The 19139-nt window shown below is 43.2% G+C and overlaps 1 protein-coding gene across 6 annotated transcripts in view; it reads left to right on the forward strand.

The window, feature by feature from the left end:
- LOC145344001 (xylosyl- and glucuronyltransferase LARGE1) overlaps positions 1 to 19139 on the forward strand; it is a 448675-nt gene that overhangs the window by 134057 nt on the left and 295479 nt on the right. For 5 of the 6 annotated variants that reach the window (XM_080190638.1, XM_080190643.1, XM_080190639.1 and 2 more), the window contains exon 2: positions 2357 to 2543. In XM_080190638.1, coding sequence (XP_080046764.1) covers positions 2438 to 2543 — 106 coding nt within the window. In that variant the 5' untranslated portion in view covers positions 2357 to 2437. Of the gene's footprint in view, positions 1 to 2356; positions 2544 to 18888; positions 18962 to 19139 lie in introns of those variants that run through there. The other variant, XM_080190644.1, reaches the window with a different exon arrangement.

The following is a 19139-nucleotide window of genomic DNA, read 5'->3' on the forward strand; positions in this document are numbered from 1 at the left end:
CCTGTCAGTACGCAAAGCCATCTCGTGACAATGTCTGAAATGCAAAGGGCGCTGAATCCTGTTCACATTAACACATCTTCTACCTCTGTGTATTGGATATGGAAGCTTGACACAATATCGATCTAAAGACGAGGCAGTTTGAACCTCAATCTATACAGAGCTGTTTTATAAAAACTCTCATCTGACCGTCTGACTCTTACCCAAATAAAATTATTGCAAAGAATTATCTGGTCACTTCAGTAAAATTTAATCTTGCCCTTGTGCCGGAGAGAATGTATGGGAGATAATTGTTTGGATCGCAATTCACTGGCTCCTTTGTTCACTTTGTGTCCAGGTAACGCAGTACTGAAAGTGTTCCAGGAATTTTATGTACTGTACTGTAAGTGACAGGGGAATAATTCAATACTCTACAATTGTACACAGATGGAACAATAGCAAGAGACCAGATGCCTTGGAATTCTTCCTGAAAAGAAGAATGCTTCTGCGAGTACAATAAAATTATCAAAATTCTCTAACGGTTGAGCTTATTCTTCGGTTGTCTGTCCTCAGTTGGAAAGGTTGGCATCTTACTGGGACATATTTCCAAAGGGAACGAGCACCTTCAATTAAGGGGAAACAATACCTTCAGTTACCAATGGCCAGTTGTGTGTAAGTGACCTTAACCAGTGAGAATTAGCAATATGTCCAACTGCAGAGGACATTGTTATTTAGTGCTGAGGCCTGCAGATAAAACACTGCACTGTGATGCCAATGCTGTGGATCTTAACAGTGAGATACTGTGCTAATGCTGGGGTTAATCATAAAGGCCCTGCCTTCTCAACCTTGCCTGAGGTGTGGTGACCACCAAACAGCTCTGCCTCTTCAAAAGGGAGAGTAGTCTGTGGTCACCTGGGACTGTGGTGACTTTTACTGGGACAATTTCCACTTGCATGGTGGGGAGAGAAGACTGAGAGTCATAAATGAGCACTTTGCCTCAGTGCTTTTCTCCATACCCTTGCACATTGCTCCTATTTAGTCATCTAATGCCTTATTAAATGCTTCAATTGAACCTGCCTCCACCTCACTGCCAGACAATGTATTTCACTCATTGTGTGGAAAAGGTTTTTCTCGTGTGGCCTCCTTCTGTGCTATAACTAAATAGACTGGGTCTGTACTCGTTGGCGTTTAGAAGGATGAGGGGGGATCTTATAGAGACGTATAAGATAATGAAGGGGATGGATAGGGTAGAGGTAGAGAGATTCTTCCCGCTCAGAAAGGACAGCAGGACTAGAGGGCACAGCCTGAAGATAAGGAAGGGGCAGTTTAGAACGGAGTTGAGGAGGAACTTCTTCACTCAAAGGGTGGTGAATCTCTGGAATTCTCTGCCCGTTGAAGTGGTGGAGGCTACCTCGCTAAATATATTTAAGTCACGGGTAGGCAAGGGAATTAAGGGTTATGGGAAGAAAGCGGGAAAGTGGAACTGAGCCACTTCAGATCAGCCATGATCTTATTGAATGGCGGGGCAGGCTCAAAGGGCTAGATGGCATACTCCTGCTCCTACTACTTATGTTCTTATAACAATTGTGTGACGTGCATTGGGTGTTTTGCTATGTGGTAGGCACTATATGAATGCAGCTTTTATTCCATTATAGGTGATGATTCTTTGAGATTGAGAATAAGTCATGTTCAGATAGACAGCCCAAAATCAGGAGTAGATTATTTTAATGTAAAGGTACCCATTATTTTTGTTATGTGTTTTGTCTCAATAATATTAGTGCATAATTGCCAGCCAGTAGCAGCGAGGAGCATTTTAGAGCAGTGTCAAGCCTGATCTTGAAAAGTGAATTGTTTGCTCAAAATATAAAGGCAGCATTTTGTAATAAAGCAGGTGCAGGAAGATCAAAAGTGCTTCTGAAAGACAACCTTTTGTATTCTGCATTGTCCAGATTTAAGGAAGGGATTATTTGAATGGAGTGCTTTGAAGTGAAAATGTGTCACTTGTCTAGTAAAGAACCGGGGATAGGTTTTGTTATCTTGTGCCTGCATGAATTGTAGTACCGTATATATAAAGAAGCCATAAAAGGCTCTTCATAATTAAATCATCAAAGATCCTGAGGTTTTTTTAGTGTAGAGAAAGCATCAGCAGATTTTTGAAGTGCATTGCCAATTCCCTGACAAATCCTTGCCTGCTTGAAGGAGCAAGCAGAAACTTGAACTCCAAAATCATGAGAGAACCCGGACTGGGGAACGACTAGCTCGAATCCGGACTAGGGAACGGTGAGCTAGAACCCAAGCTGGCATTGCTGCTTTGAGAGAGTGTGGACCCACTCGCTGTTTCGAGCAAGTTGCCAAGTGATCCTGTCTTTTTAACTTTCAGGGACTAACATGCACCTTGCTGAGGATCTGATGTTACCCACCTAGGAACAGCACTGCCAACCTGACTCCGACATTCCCCAGGATGCTGGGAATCTGTAGAGGGCGCCGGAAGTTCCTCGTGGCTACCCTGACTGTTCTCTTTGTGCCAGCATTTACCTGGATTTACCTCTTCTCCGGGACGTTTAAAGGCAAGTGCTATAGTCATTTCCTGTGGTTGTAATTGTATCTCTTGTTCCCCATCTCCCCTAGCCTGCATGAACATTCAGAAAGTCATGTTGGGGAGATTGGGGAGTGATTGGACTAGATGTTGGACTAATGTCCAGATGTTCTTCACACACACAATTGTGAATGAGTTTGAGTGAATTGTTAACATGGAAGAAAATGTTGGTTGCTGACGTTAACATATGTGGGGTAGTGGTGTGGAGAGGGTGGGTTGTCTAACTTCAAGGATTTGATTAACCTTGGAGAAAAATCACTGGGGCAGTAAAACATATTTGCTTTTATTTTTCTTTGCAATTTTTTTGTTTGTAAAAAAAAAATTGACAGTTTGGCCAAAAGGCTGACTCACTGAAGAATCATTCTCTTGGATAATGAAGTCTGTTTCCTTCCTGAGTGGCACAGCAAAGTAGGCTGAAATGATGATGGTCCTGTTAAGCACCCAATGTTTGGGTTGGGGTGGTTGGAGGAAACCTCTAAAAATATGTCCAGTCAGAGTTGACAACCCTATTTAACTATGGAAGGTGCATTGGAGGGGATTGGGGTGTGGTTTGGGTGCAGTCCTTTAGGATGGCCTAGCTTGGACAGATTGGGTTCCGTAATTTGTTGAGCTTGTGATATAGATACCCAGGCAGTGAAGGTGTTAGTGTCCAGATTGGGTAAAAGTTTCATCATTCAGACATAATTAAATGGGGTAAATACATTGGTAGATCTTATTAAGCTTTGTCTTTTGCTCCTGTGATAACTGGGTGGATGGGAAACAAGTTGTTGTAGTGATTGAGTGCTGGTGACCTGGGCTATGACATTGCTTCAGCACTGCAACTCACTTGTTTGATGTTTGCGCAATGTGTTGTATTTTGTTCCTCTCAACCCTGCTCTATTGGAAAAGTTTCGTCCTGGTGGTGCATTAATTAGGGAAGAGGGGAGACCCTGGGTGAAATGCTCTTTTGGAGAATCAGTGCCAAATGGATGGGCTGTATGGCCTCTCTCTGCATTGTAGGGATTCTATAGTTCAATTAAATTTCCCTTTGTCCCTCCCGCTTTAAAGAAAGCAAGCACAGCCTTATCCGATCTTTCCTCGTTTGTAAAATCCTCCATTTCTGGAAACGTGCTCTGTAATCTTTACAGTGCCTTTCCACAGTCATCACGTCCTTCTTGTAATGTGGTGACCAGAACAGTAAGCAGGACCCTACTTGTCGTTTAACTAATGTGCTAGCCAAACCATCTTTTTTTATTCTGTGCCTTGGCTAATGAAGACTGGTGTCCTGTGTTTTCTTGACAACCTTATCAACTTGTCCTGTTATCTTCTATTACCTCTGGACATGCAACTCCTTTGCTCTTATACACGTCTCTGTATGCTAGCATTTATTCTGTATTTCCCTGTCCTCAAATGCATTAGCCTCTGTATTGAATTCCATTTGCTATTTTTTCTGCCCTTTTGACTGATCCATTGATTTCTTTCTGCAGTCTGCTGCTTTCGACCTCACTGTCGACCACACAGCCAAATTTCGTATCATCTCAAACATGCCCCATGCATTTCAGCCCAAATCTTTGCTTGTATACCACAGAATGTCAGGGGTCTAGTGCTGAACCCTGCAGAATTCCACCGGAAACAACCTTCACATCACTAAAAATATCCATCAACTATTACTTCCTGCCACTGCGCCACTTTTGGATCCAACTTTCCTCTTTCCCTGGTTTCTGATGGTATTTTACCTTTCTTACTGGTCGTAACATGTCAGAAGTCTTCCTAAAGTTTAAGTCAACTCCCAGCAATCGGGCCAGTTTCATCAACCCTCCTTGTTACATTCTCACAAGAATTCAACCAAGTTAGTCGCGCACAATTTTCTCTTGACAAATCTAAACTCACTGCTTTTGATTAACCCATGTTTTTGTGAACAACACTGAATATTGTCCTTGATGCCTTTCACAATGCTGAAAATGGGGGGGGTCAGCGTTGTAAAATGAAACCTGGCTTCTATGGGTGGAGTAGGGGAGGTGGGGGGGTCACCTTTTGAGAAATTGTGGGAGCGTGGGGAACCAAGACTGTATTCAGCCTGTCGAATGTCAAATATTATTACTGGGCCAAAATGACAAACATCCATTCCACACTGTTCTGAAACATGCACCCATGTGAGCTGTATTCTTTTATTTGTTGCCAGCCAATCTTTTATACCTCGCACAATAATAAAACAAAAAAGAAATTATCCACAATTCTACCGAAATATTGTTTCCTGTCATCTAACTGGCTAGATTAATCTTGATCTGGAGTGTCAGAAGCTATCTTTCCCTGCTCATTGCTTGCTGATGCCTGTCACTTGCATGGCTGTTCAAGGGCATAACTATAATGTACCATTCAGATATTGGAATTGTTTAAAAATCATTTGCTTATTGAGAGGGTTTCAGGGCCATTCCAGACAATGTTTTATTTGGGAGTCGCTGCTGAATGATTATGCATCTAATCCAGTGTGTCAAGCAGCGAGGACTGGGGATGGGAAGCTCTCAGACAGTGATATTGTTTTACGGATTCAGAATCGCAGACTGGTGCGGGGGCGAGCAGGTCTTTATTTAACCGTGTCATCTCTCCTTATTACAAAAATAATAGATCTGCCCAGGCAGCCAGAAAATTGATTCCTACCCGGTCCTCGCTCTGGGTTTATAGATCAGTGGTGTGCGCCTTGAGAAGGAGCGCTTGAAGATGAAAATTGAATGATTGGCCTCACGTTAGTTTTATGCAAAGCACTTTAACAGAAAGGAGAACAGATCTCAGTTGGAGAGTACATTGAATGTGACGGCACAGTAACAGGCCGTTCGGCTCAATAGGTTTGTGTTAATGTTTATGCTCCACATGAAGCCCCTCCCCCTTTCTCTGCTTTACCTCACTCTATCAGCTTGATCTGCTATTTTTATCTCACTTCAGTTTATGTAGCCTCCCCTTTAATACAACTATGCTGCTCACCCCTAATGGGGCCTGTGCTGCTGCTAGTTCTGTTTTGTAACCGTTGTCTGCAGAAAGAAGTTCCTCCTGAATTCTGTAATGGATTTAATAGTAACTAGCTTATGTTTCCATTCCCTTAGTTCTGAATACCACTGCCCCCCCTCCCCCTTCAAGTGGTAAAACATCCTCTTGGAATACCTGATCAAATACCTTTACTAAGCACCTGATTACTGAGAAAAACTCTGGGGTCAGTCTTCTCTTTTCCAAAGAGTACTTGATTTGTTCAACTGAGAAGGCTGTGGCTTTGACCAGTTTACCCTGATTTGTTTCTCAAAGTAGATTGTGCTAAGTGGCTGCATCTAACAATGACAAGGTCTTGCATCTAAATAATGTCTTCGCCCCGAGGTGCCATAGAACGGCAATACAAAGGCCAGAATTCTCCAGTCACCCACGCCCTGCTGCTGATGAAAGTGGAGAATTTGGTGATTAACGAAATCTCCATTCACTGCAGCGGACCGGAGAATCCCAGCTACGAGCAAGGTTAGAGAATTCCAGCCAAAGTGTGGCCCTGAGCCATATCAGATAGGAATAGGTGAACAAAGCCTTGAATAGTTAGATTTAATACCTTAGAGTGGAATGGACAGATAGAGAGGCTTCAGAGAATTCAGGAGCTTAGGGCCTGGCCAGCTTAAGGCATGGTCACTGAAGGTGGGAGCAAAGGAAAGGACACAAGGCCAGAATTGGAGGAATGCAGTGGTCATGGAGATTTGTAAGGCTGGAGGAGATAAGAGATAGGGAAGGGCAGAGGATGGATGACGCTGATGAGAGGAAGTCAGATCTTTGAAGGCACAACTCTTACAAGCTGTGAGATACCAAGTCTGGAAGGTTCCATCTCAAACCCCAGCTTTTGTTTTCTGAGTTGAGGCTTTGACTTGTGGGTTTCTATCATAGATCCTGCCTGTGGCCCAAGAAACAGAAAAATCGCCAGATCATTATTGTTATCAATTGACCCCCTGTGATATGTTGAGCATGTGAAGTAAAGAAAAACCGATCTCGTGAATAATGCCTTACGTGGCCAAATAGCTTACTGGCGTGTATTGTAGACTCCAAACTCTGGGAATTTATTTTTACTTGTTGGTCTGTGGGCAACACTTGAAATGCAGCATGTATTGGCCAGCTTTAGGTGCCCCAAAAAAATGGAGCCCCAATTCTAAAGCAGTTAAAATCCATTCACTTACAAGATGGAGCCCAGTGTGCCTGCCTTACAGTGTGTGTCCAGAGTCACATGTAGACCAGGCTGAGACGGGGTAGCAAGCTTTCTCCCTGAAGGACAGGGTGCTTTTGCATCAGTTCGACCAGCCCACTTTTTGATGCATTTATGCAGAAAAATTCCACAACTTAACATGGTGGGATTTGAACTTGGTACTTCTGGAATGTTCATCCAGTATCATAACGATTAGGGCACCACACTGAGTAGGAGAAGGAAAAGTTTCAAGTCTCTGACCCTTCTGACGTACATGAACGAGAGGAGATGGTTAGTGTTAATGTCACCAGACAAATAATCCTGGGGCCCAACCTAATCCCACAGCAACTGGTGGAATTTCAATTCAGTTAATAAAATATGGAATATGAAACTAGTCTCAGTGATGGTGGCCATGATCATATCATTGGTATCTCGTTCACTAATAGATGGAAATCTTCCATCCTTCCCCGGTCTACATGTGACATGTGGCTAAATCTTAACTGTCCTCTGCAATGGCCTAGCAAGTCGCTCGGTTTTAAGGTGATAAGGGATGGGCAGCAATGCCCACATCTACGAAAGAACAGAAACAAAGAACCTGCCTATCATTTAACCCTGAGAATCATTTGCAATTTATTTTTGACACCTCAGATCATGGCCCTATCATGTGAAAGTTATCATGCATGTAATTTTATCTATCTTTTATAAGTTGCAATTCAGAATATGACCCAGAAAGATGAGGGGCAAGAAATTTGTTGTTCCATTATACCGGGTTGCCCACACAGCTTGCAAAACTAAGAGGAAGCTAGTTGTGCATCTTGATGATTCACAGAATTGGAGAACGTGGAGTAGTGATTATTTGCTGTTAGGTATTAGCTTGCCTGTCATGACTGTGGGTTGCACAATTGTCCCCGAGTCGAAAGGTTATGGGTTGAAGTCAAACTTAAGGATGAAGTGGTCCAGCCCAACATCTGAGGAAAGGCCACAATGTCAGAGGTGCCTGCTATCATAAAAGTCACTACACTGTGACCCTGCGTGTTCCCTTGAGGACGATAAAAGGCCCCAGGGCATTATTTCCAAGATGGATTGACCAAGATCGATATTTCCCTCAATCAAAGTCATTAAATAATCTATCTGTTCGCTAACTTGTTGTTTAAGGGACCTTGCTGCAGTTTTTGTTATTACAATAGTATGCACACTTTATAAGCACTGAATTCAAGGCTGTGAAGCGTTTTGGGAATCCCCTGGGATTTGGGTAAGGTGCTATATAAATTCAAATCCTCCTTTCAGGCTCTCCAGAAATGAAGTGCCTCGCAAAACGTTGGTTACATCTAAATGTAGGTCAGTCATCCTTTTGCATTCCAGAAATGGCATGATCCAGAAATACAGACAAGGGCATGGCACCAACACAACTCCTGTCAAATATATGATTGGGCTGTAATAGTTATTCTGTCAGCTTTCCCTTCACTAATTGATGGGGAAACTTGGAGAAGAGATGTTGACTGACATGGTGAAGGAAGTGAATTAACATCAGTATCAATATAGTCATTAACCCAGCAGTGCTTTAGTAATCTTGTCATTCCAAGTACATTACTGTTAATTCAGTTTCCTCTCGTTGTGGGGCATGTGAACGTTGGAATTTCCTATCCTGCTGGTAATACCCAGTGTTTCTCTTGTTTCCTCAGCCTGAATGCTGTATGCTCGCTATCCATGCACTTGGAGCATTTGCTGAAACCTTCAGTTACTTTTTAAGGGCTTTTGGCTTGAATAGAGGGCTGTCAATGTGGATATGACTGCTGGAATAGCATTGCGTCCATCGCTGTCTTTTTCTTTCTCTTGTTCTCCGCTAAAAGCCATACTCTATCTTGCGATCACATCGATTGTGAAGAGACCGGGATAAATGGGGAAAAAGAAAAGTAACAAATGAATAGATAGATACGTGATTTGATGTATTGATTAAAGGTATAAGGTAAAGTTGCCAAAGTCCCAGATGACCATAGGCTGATCTCCACTTTGAGGCGGAGAGGTGACTGGTGATGATTTTATCCGAGGTTCACCACACCTCAGGCAAGGGGCAAGTTTGAGAAGGCAGGGCCTTCATGAATGACCTAGCTGGTATGAGATTTGAACCCATGTTTGCTGGCATCATTCTGCATCACAAACCAGCCATCCAACCAACTGAGCTAAACTGATCACGTTTTTGTCATATTGTGAATGGATATTTATTAAGCTCGTCTGGTTCTGAAAGTCTCCTGTTTGATATTGGTTCAATGCTTACAGTTTGATTATCACAGTAAACAAAATTCTTCTCATGTCAGCAGGAGTCACAGTTTAGTTTTTGAAATCATTGGTTGTTCATTCAGATGCCTTCAATGTTTGAGCAAAGTTCTGACAGTGAGACTCCTTGAAACCGAAGGATGGAAGGAACGTGAGCATCACATCTTAGATATTGAGGGTTGGTGAGCTCAGTTGGTCGGATGGTTGGTTTGTGATGCAAAATAATGCCAGCAGCTTGGGTTCGCTTCCTGTACCGGCTGTGGTTATTCGTGAAGGCCTCATCTTCTCAAACTTACCCCTTGCCTGAGGTGTGGTGATCCTCAGGTTAAATCATCACCATTCAGCTCTCTCCCTCAAAGTGAAGAGCCTATGGTCACCTGGGACTTTACTTTTCCAATCTTGGGCAGAGTGGTATCAGTCAATCCTACAAGTGATCTGAATGTCGTAAACTTAAGAGTGCAAGGTCACTGCTATCTAGGCATGTGATAGCCCTGGAATGTAACCATAGTACCCCTTTGTCATCTCAGTGTGGTATTAATGTCATTGAAATATGTTCTTTCATTCCCTCTGGAGGGTGATTATTCAAAAGCAAGTTAGACAAGGACAGATACACTGATTTATTTCACCACTTGTGAAAATACACAGGAATAGTCACAGACAAATTCCCTTATTTCAATTGGGATAACTTTTTTGAGTGATCTTGTGAAGACCTCCGATCAGTGGGCTGTTTGAATTTGCCTGCAGTGTTTCTGAGACCAGACAGCCTGGCAACATTCTGCTCCCTAAGGCTAACTAACTCTCTCTCTCTGTCACTCTGTCTGTGCTTTATCTCTCCCTGTTTGCAGCCAGCTAGGGGCGACAGACTTTGCAACACAACGGGTGTGTGAGGCATTTATTGATAACAAGTTGCTTGAATGTTTATTGTTTCTGAGGGAAAATAATTGATGGTTGCATATTATCCTCTTTCCCTCAACTCCCCCACATGCTAAACTTGTGTAAATGCAATTCGGGTATGAGACCATAAGACTAAGAGCAGAATTAGGACATTCGGCCCATCAAGTCTGCTCCATCGTTCAATGAGATAATAGCCAATCTAATATCCTTAGCTTCACTTTCCTGCCCTATCCCCATAACCCTTGATCCCCATACTGATTAAAAATCTGTCTATCTCAGCCTTGAAGAAAATTAATTACGCAGCTCTCTGCGGTAAAGAATTACACATGTTCACTACCCTTCAAGAGAAGAAATTCCTCCTTATCTCTGTCTTAAATGAATGATGTGGAGATGCCGGCGTTGGATTGGGGTAAGCACAGTAAGAAATCTCACAACACCAGGTTAAAGTCCAACAGGTTTATTTAGTAGCACAAGCCACTAGCTTTCGGAATGCTACTCCTTCATCAAGTGAGTGGGAGTCGTGTTCACAACATGGCATATAAAGACACACTCAATTTACAAGACAATAGCTGGAATGCAAGTCTTTACAGGTAATCAAGTCTTAAAAGTACAGACAATGTGAGTGGAGAGAGGGTTAGCGCAGGTTAAAGTGATGTGTATTGTCTCCAGCCGGTTACTCTTGCAACTCGGCCGACGTTGTCTGCCTGATACACTGCAGGAAAGGATGTCCTGAGGCATGGTACATTGGGGAGACCATCCAGATGCTACGACAACAAATGAATGAACACCTCTCGACAATCACCAGGCAGGTATGTTCTCTCCCTGTTGGGGAACACTTCAGCAGTCACAGACATTCAGCCTCTGACCTTTTGGGTAAGCGTTCTCCAAGGCGGCCTTCATGACACACAATAATGCAGTATTGCTGAGCAGAAACTATTAGCCAAGTTCTACGCACACGAGGACGACCTTAACCGGGATCTTGGGTTCATGTCACACTATCTGTAACCCCCACGACTGGCCTGGGCTTACAAAATTTCACTTGCTGTCCCGGCTGGAGACAATACACACCTCTTTTAACCTGTGCTTAACCCTCTCTCTACTCACATTGTTTGTACCTTTTAAGACTTGATTGTGTAAAGATTCGCATTCCAACCGTTATCTTGTAAATTGAATTTGTCTTTATATGTCCTGTTTGTGAACAGAACTCCCACTTACCTGATGAAGGAGCAGTGCTCTGAAAGCTTTTGGCTTGTGCTACCAAATAAACCTGTTGGACTTTAACCTGGTGTTGTGAGACTTCTTAAATGAATGAACCCTTACTCTGACACTATGCCCTCTGGTCCTAGAACACTCTCAAGAGAAAACAACCTCTCACCAATTAATTTGTCAAGCCCTTTGGGAATCCCACAGTTCAATAAAGTTGCCTTTCATTCTTCTAAACTATAATGAGTACAGGCCCAACTTGGTCAACATCTCATAAGAATCTCTCCATATCCAGGATCAACCTAGTGAACCTTCTCCGGACTGCCTCCAATGCCAGTATATCTTTTCATAGCTAAAGGGAACAAACTGTTCACAGTATTCCAGGCAATTGTTTGTATCCCCACTTCTGCAGAAACACACTTAAGAAGAATTCTATAGCACAGCAGAGTCATGTGTGCTGGTGGCATGGAATAATACATTTGACAATGCACTTTGGGTAATTTTTCTGTCCTCTTTAATGTAGGCATAGAATCCGGAAAAACTTTGGTTCCAAGACCCTGAAGTATCAGGCCCAAGTCTATATTTCCGACCTCTACAGTTGAGTGGCGACACAGTCTATCATACGGCAGTACCCCACCTGCCCTGCTTCCAGAAAAGATCACTACATGCAAATAAATGTCTGATTTTACCCAATCCTCTCAATGGTTACTGAGGACCCCAATCCAGCTGTGATCAGGGAAGTGGAACTTCTGTTTTGTATTCTAAATGGAACCAATGCCTTTCAAACACCCAGGTGCTACACTACAGGCCATTCAGCTCAACCACTCCATGCTGTTAGATATCCTGCACATGCAGGCTAGGATTTGCCAACATTTCACGTTGGCAGTATCTTCAAGACTCCTTCACCAGATTTGTCTGGGAACCTGGAACCCATGGGTTGTTTGGGGGTGGGGGGGGGGGGTTGGAAAATTCTGGCCACGCCGTCTTAAAAACTCAGTGCAGAAAGAAGCCATTCAGCCCACTGTGCCTGTGCAGGATCTTTGTAAAGAACTATCTAGTTGGTTCCAATATGTTGCTCCTTCTTCCTCCTTCCTGGCAGTTCTTTTTTTTTAAGTTATTTATTCAATTCCCTTTTGTAAGTTGATATTGAATCCATTCCTCCAGCCCCCTCAGGCAGTGAACTCCAGAGCACAACTCATTGTGTGAAACATAATCTCCTCTTCCCCTCTGGTTTTTATGTCAGTCATCTCCCTTACTAATCTATTCACACAAGCAGTCGTCTTAATACTACCAATCTCACAGGGGGGCAGTGGCGTAGTTGTATTGTCACTGGACTAATAATCCAGAAACTCAGGGTAGTGCTCTGGGGACCTGGGTTCAAATCCCACACAGCAAATGGTGAAATTTGAATTCAATTTAAAGTAAAATCTGGAATTAAAAACTATTGTCGATATTAGTAAAATCCCATCTGATTCACTGGTGCCCTTTAAGGACAGCTGACTACCTTCCCTAACTTGGTCCGGCTGTGACTCCAGACCTACAACAATGCGGTTGCCTCTTAACTGCCCTCTGAAATAGCTTAGCATGTATGTTGAAAGGCATTTAGCGATGGGCAATAACTGTTGGCCCAGCAAGTAACACTCATCCCCTAAAAGAATAAGCTAAATGATAAATGCTACCAGATTTATCACTGGCCAGTGCTCTGATTAGGGTGTTGGTGAAAGCGCATCTGGAGTATTGTGTTCAGGTTTGGTTTCCTTATGTTAGGAAGGATGTGGTGGCAATTCAGAGGTGGTTCACCAGATTGATTCTGGAGATGAAGGGGTTGACAATTGAGAGATTAAACAGCTTAGGCTGAATCTTGCTGGTGTTTAGAAGAAGGGAGGGGGATCTGATTGAGGTATATAAAATTTTAAAAGGGATTGATAAAAGTAAATGCAGACCAAATGTTGTTTCTTATGGAGCATTCTAAAACAAGCGGTCACAGGTATAGGTTGAGAGGAGATAGATTTAACACTGAGATGAGAGGAAATTACTACTTGCAGAGGGTGAATTTGTGGAACTCACTGTCCGTAGTGCGATGGAGCCTGAATCGTTGAATGGTTTCAAGGAGATGGATATATTTTGAATAAAAAAAAGGATGTGGGGAGGTGGATTTGAGACCAGGGAGAGATCAGCCATGATTTGATTGAATGGCGGAGCAGGCTCGAAGGATTGGATTTGCCCACTTCTGCTCCTAATTCCTATGTTCGTCATTAAACTTTCCCATTTATGATCCCTTTAGCTAAGGTCTAAATATTTGTATGCAATGCTTCCCTATCCATATCAGTTCCTGTTTATGGATATGAGTTGCTCTTTGAGGAATCTGCACAAAAGGAGTAAAAATATCAAGCCCCACAGCCAAATTTCAGACCTCCCACCTTGTATTTTGAAGCCCTCAGAAGGATTAACAACAATGGACACAAACTTTGAGTTCTGTTTTATCTTTCCTATTTTTTGGCACTGTAGCATTTATATTACACAGCCTGAGGCACCAGGGAACATCAGGAACACTTGCTAAAAATGACCTGCTATTCTGGGCCTCAGCACTGCGTTCGGTGACCAAATTGGGAGTGAGCACGTTTAGAATGCAGTTCCACTGCCTCAGGAATTATTTTCAACAAATGATTTGTAGGCCCCTGATTTCACCGACCAGATTTAACTGCTTCAAATTCTTTTCTTTTCTGTGTATGTTGAAAGCGGCTTCACAGTGCAGGTCTGTCGTTTAGTCTAAACCTGCAGTCAGTGTGAAATGCGCCCCTTTCTAACAAATCCATAGCAACCAGCTTCCAATATCTTCTGATCATCAGTGAGGAAATTTGATAGAGGTGTTCAAAATCAGTGGGCGGGAGCCAGGACAAGAGTAGATAGAGAGAAACCATTCCCATTGGCTGAAGGGTTGTCAATCAGAGCACCGATTTAAAGTGAGTGGCAAAAGAACCAATAGGTGATGTGAGGAAACCTATGTTTTAACAGAGCAAGTAGTTTGGATCGGGAATGTACTGTTTAAGAGTGTGATGGAGGCAGATTCAATCATGATGTTCAAAAGGGAATCAGATAATTATAGGACTACGGAGAAAGGCTAGGGGAGTGGCACTGGCCAAGCAGCTGCACGGTGACACAGTGGTTAGCACTGCTGTCTCATAGTGCCCGGGACCCGGGTTCGATTCCCAGCTTGGGTCACTGTGTGGAGTTTGCATGGTCTCCCCATGTCTGCGTGGATTTCTTAAGGGTTTTCCGGTTTCCTCCCACAACCTAAAAGACTAGGTGCATTGGTCGTGCTAAAATTCTCCCTCTGTGTACCTGAACAGACACTGGAGTATAGCAACTAGGGGATTTTCACAGTATTGTCATGTCACGTAAACCTACTTCTGACAATAATAAATAAACTTCAAATTTATAGAGAGCAAGCACAGAAACAATGGGCCAAATGGCCTCTTTCTTGGAGCATTCAATGATTGCATGGCACTATCAATCATTCTGACTGGAGGAAGTCCAGAGCATGACAAGATAGCAACCTCTCATTGTGGCTTGGCTGCTGGAGGAGGCAACTTTATTTAATATTGTTAACCATCAGTGCGAATACTCTGCTTTTTTTCTTTAGCTTTGTTTGAACTACGTTTCTGGGAAGCTTGTATCTGAACAAATAAGTCATTATCCAAGATGGTGTGGCAGTAACTAGAAGTCTGTGACACCAGTGAAGGAAGAAGATGTAACAGAGATACTAGGCTGTGTTGACATCAATTGGAGCCACTAAGAGAGTGATTAACACGGGCGCGTTGCAATGCCTTTGGTTCTTCAATATATTATTGGCAGTTGAGTATCACACATAAGGCTGGCATTCATTCCCCATGCCTACTTGGCTTGGGAAGATGGTAATGGTCTTTTTTCTGACACACTCTTTGATCCAAACTGAGTGATTTGCTGAGCCACTTCAGGGAGCAAGTAAGAATCATCCCCACTGATGTGGACTGGAATCTTACAAGACCATAAGAAATAGGAACATGTGTAGGCCATTCAGCCCCTCTAGCCTGCTCCACCATTTAATAGGATCATGGCTGATCCAATATTCCTCACGTTCACTTTCCTGCCTTTTTCCCATAACCCTTGATACCCTTACTGATCCAAAATCTATCTACCTGGCATGTAGGTCAGACTGAGTAAGAATGACAGGATTGTTTTCCTGGAGGACATTGGCCAACCTGTAATCTGGCAACTTCTAAAGAACAAAGAAAATTACAGCGCAGGAACAGACCGTTCAGCCCTTCAAGCCTGCACCGACCATGCTGCATGACTGAACTAAAACCCCCTACCCTTCCGGAGATCTTGTCTCTCTATTCCCATCCTATTCATGTTTTTATCAAGATGCCCCTTAAAAGTCACTACCGTATCTGCTTCTACTACCTCTTCCAACAATGAGTTCCAGGCATCGAAAAAATCTTGCCCCGTACGTACATCATCTTTAAACCTTACCCCTCGCACCTTAAACTTATGCTGCCTAGTAATTGACTTTTCCACCCTGGGAAAAGCTTCTGACTAGCCACTCTGTCCCTGCCCCTCATAATATTGTAGACTTTTATCAGATCACCCATCAACCTCCGTCATTTCAGTGAGAACAAACCAAGTTTCTCCAACCTCTCCTCATAACTAATGCCCACCAAACCAGACACTATCCTGGTAAATCTTTTCTGTACCCTCTCCAAAGCCTCCACATCCTTCTGGTAGTGTGGCTACTAGAATTGAACACTGTGTTCAAAGTGCAGCCTAACTAAGTTGCTATAAAGCTGCAACGTGACTTTTTAAACTCCATGCCCTTGCTGATGAAGGCAAGCATGCCACATGCCTTGTTGACTATCTTCTTCATCTGCGTTGTCACTTTCAGTAACTTGCGTACCTGTACATCCAGATTCCTCTGCCTATCAATACTGTTAAGGATTCTGCCATTTACAGCATATTTCCAATCTTTATTAGACTTTCCAAAATGCATGACCTCATTTGTCCAGATTAAATTCCATCTGCCATCTCTGCCCAAGTCACCAACTGACCTGTATCCTCTGACAGTCCTCATTACTATCTGCAATTCCACCAACTTGTGTCGTCTGCAAACTTATTAATCAAACCAGTTACGTTTTTGTCCAAATCATTTATTTATTGATCCCTGAGAAACACCACTTATCACAGCCCTCCATTCAGAAACGCACCCTTCCACTGCTAACCTCTGTCTCCTATGACCGACATGATGTAGAGATGCTGGCATTAGACTGGGGTAAACACAGTAAGAAGTCTCTCAACACCAGGTTTAAGTCCAACCGGTTTACTTGATAGTAATCCCACAAGCTTTCGGAAACGGTGTTCCTTCGTCAGGTTCCTTCATCAATCTTCCACACACCTGACGAAGTAATACTGTTTCTGAAAGCTTGTGGGATTACTATCAAATAAACTGGTTGGACTTTAACCTGGTGTTGTGAGACTTCTTCCTATGACTGAGCCAGTTTGAATGTATCTTGTCAGCTCACTTCTGATCCTGTGCAACTTCACCTTCTGTACCAGTCTACCATGAGGGACCTTGCCAAAGGCCTTACTGAAATCTATGTAGAGAACATTCACTACCCTACCTTCATCAATTTTACTTATTGACTTCAAATTTTCAAACTGCCTGGATGAGATTTGAGCTCCTATTCTCTGGATTGCTTGTCCAGTAACAGAACTACCACAGTATCATCATTTAGCTTAATGTCCGTAGTTGGGAAAATGCTGGAATCCATCATTAAGGAAGAAATATCAGGACACTTGGAAAAGAATACTTCAATCAAGCAGATGCAGCATGGATTCATGAAGGGGAAGTCATGTTTGACAAATCTACTGGATTTTTATGAAGATGTAACAAGTGCAGTTGACAGAGGGGAACCAATGGATGTGGTGTTTTTAGATTTCCAGAAGGCATTCAATAAGGTGCCTCACAAAAGGTTGCTGCATAAGATTAAGATACATGGAGTTGGGGGTAAAGTGTTAGTGTGGATTGAGGATTGGCTATCTAACAGGAAGCAGAGAATTGGAATAAGTGGGTGCATTTTCCGGTTGACAGTTGGTGACTAGCGGCGTGCTGCAGGGATTGGTGCCGGGGCCTCAACTGTTTACTATATACATAGACGATCTGGAGGAGGGGACCGAGTGTAGGGTAACAAAGTTTGCAGATGACACAAAGATGAGTGAGAAAGCGAGGACGCACAAAGTCTGCAGAGAGATTTGGATAGGCTAAGTGAGTGGGCGAGGATCTGGCAGATGGAGTATAACATTGGCAAATGTGAGGTTATCCGCTTTGGAAGAAATAATACTAAAATGGACTGTTATTTAAATGGTGAAAAATTACAACATGCTACTGTGCAGAAGGACCTGGGGGTCCTTGTGTATGAATCGCAAAAACTCAGTTTGCAGGTGATCAAGAAGGCAAATGGAATGTTGGCCTTTATCGTGAGGGGGATGGAATATAAAAGCAGGGAGGTCTTGCTGCAATTGTACAGGGTACTGGTGAGGCCACAACTAGGGTACTGTGTGCAATTTTGGTTCCCTTATTTGCGAAAGGATATATTGGCCTTGGAGGGAGTACAGAGAAGGTTCACCAGGTTGATTCCGGAGATGAAGGGGTTCGCTTCTGAGGAGAGATTGAGTAGATTGGGCCTGTACTCGGAGTTTAGAAGGCTGAGGGGAGATCTTATAGAGACATATAAGATAACGAAGGGGCTAGACAGGGTAGAAGCAGAGAGGTTATTTCCAGTTAGGAAGGAAACAAGAACTAGAGGACACAGCCTCAAAATAAGGGGGAGTCATTTTAGAACAGAGTTGAGGAGGAACAACTTCTCCCAGAGGGTAATGAATCTTTGGAATTCTCTGCCCATTGAAGCAGTGGAGGCTTCTTTGTTAAATGTGTTTAAGTCACAGGTAGATAGATTTCTGACCAATAAGGGAATTAAGGGTTATGGGGAGCAGGCGGGTAAGTGGAACTGAACCACTATCAGATCAGCCATGATCTTATTGAATGGTGGGGCAGGCATGAGGGGCTAGATGGCCTACTCCTGCTCCTATTTCTTATGTTCTTATTTATAGGGGTTACCGATGAGCAAATGGCATGTTACCTCCATCAACACCCAGGCAATTGGTTCCAGTTTTCTGTGGAAAAGTAGATGAAATTATGGCAAATGGTTCCCAAAACATGAGCCTAAGCCTTGCAAGTTTTTTCAAGCATCTGCAGTAATCACCAAGCCAGGCAGTAGCTTCCACAGTAACTAAGTGATACTTTCAGAACTCTATACTGTATTTTGTCAGGGGACAGTCTTCAATGATGAATCATTGATTGGGGGGCACCATAGCTGCAGCCTGGGCTCCCTGCGAAGGGACTTGGCCCATTCTGAATGTTCAGGAGTGCCCAGTGTTGGAGAGGAAGTTGAAGCTGGGTGGGCAGTTGGTGGGATCTGTGATGAGCAAGCGGTTTTTAATGGTGGTGTGTGGCTCCTCCTCCTCCTGCTCCTGCTCCTGCTCCTGTAACATTAGCAAGAACAGGAGGTTCTTAAGATTTAAGCATCTGCCCTCCCATGAACAGCTAGCAGGTTTGTTGAGAAGGCTATTTTGCATTTTGATCTTTGCTGCTATCTTGCTGAAATACTTTTTGTATTTTTTGTTTATTAATTCATTCATGGAATGTGGGAATCTCTGGCTGGGCCAACGTTCATTGCCCGTTCCTGAGGGCAATTAAGAGTCAAATCACATTGCTGAGGGTCTGGAATCACACATTATCGGACTAGGTAAGGACGACAGATTTCCCTCCCTGAAAGACATTAGTGAACCAGATGGCTTTTTATGGGAATCGACAGCTTCATGACCATCATTAGACTTTTGTTTGCGGACTTCTTTTTATTGAATTCAAATTTCACCATCTGCCATGTTGGAATTTGAATCCAGAGCATTATCCTGGGTCTCTGG

Source organism: Carcharhinus amblyrhynchos, chromosome 6, assembly GCF_965287045.1.
Source record: "Carcharhinus amblyrhynchos chromosome 6, sCarAmb.v2.hapA, whole genome shotgun sequence".
Lineage (NCBI taxonomy): Eukaryota > Metazoa > Chordata > Chondrichthyes > Carcharhiniformes > Carcharhinidae > Carcharhinus > Carcharhinus amblyrhynchos.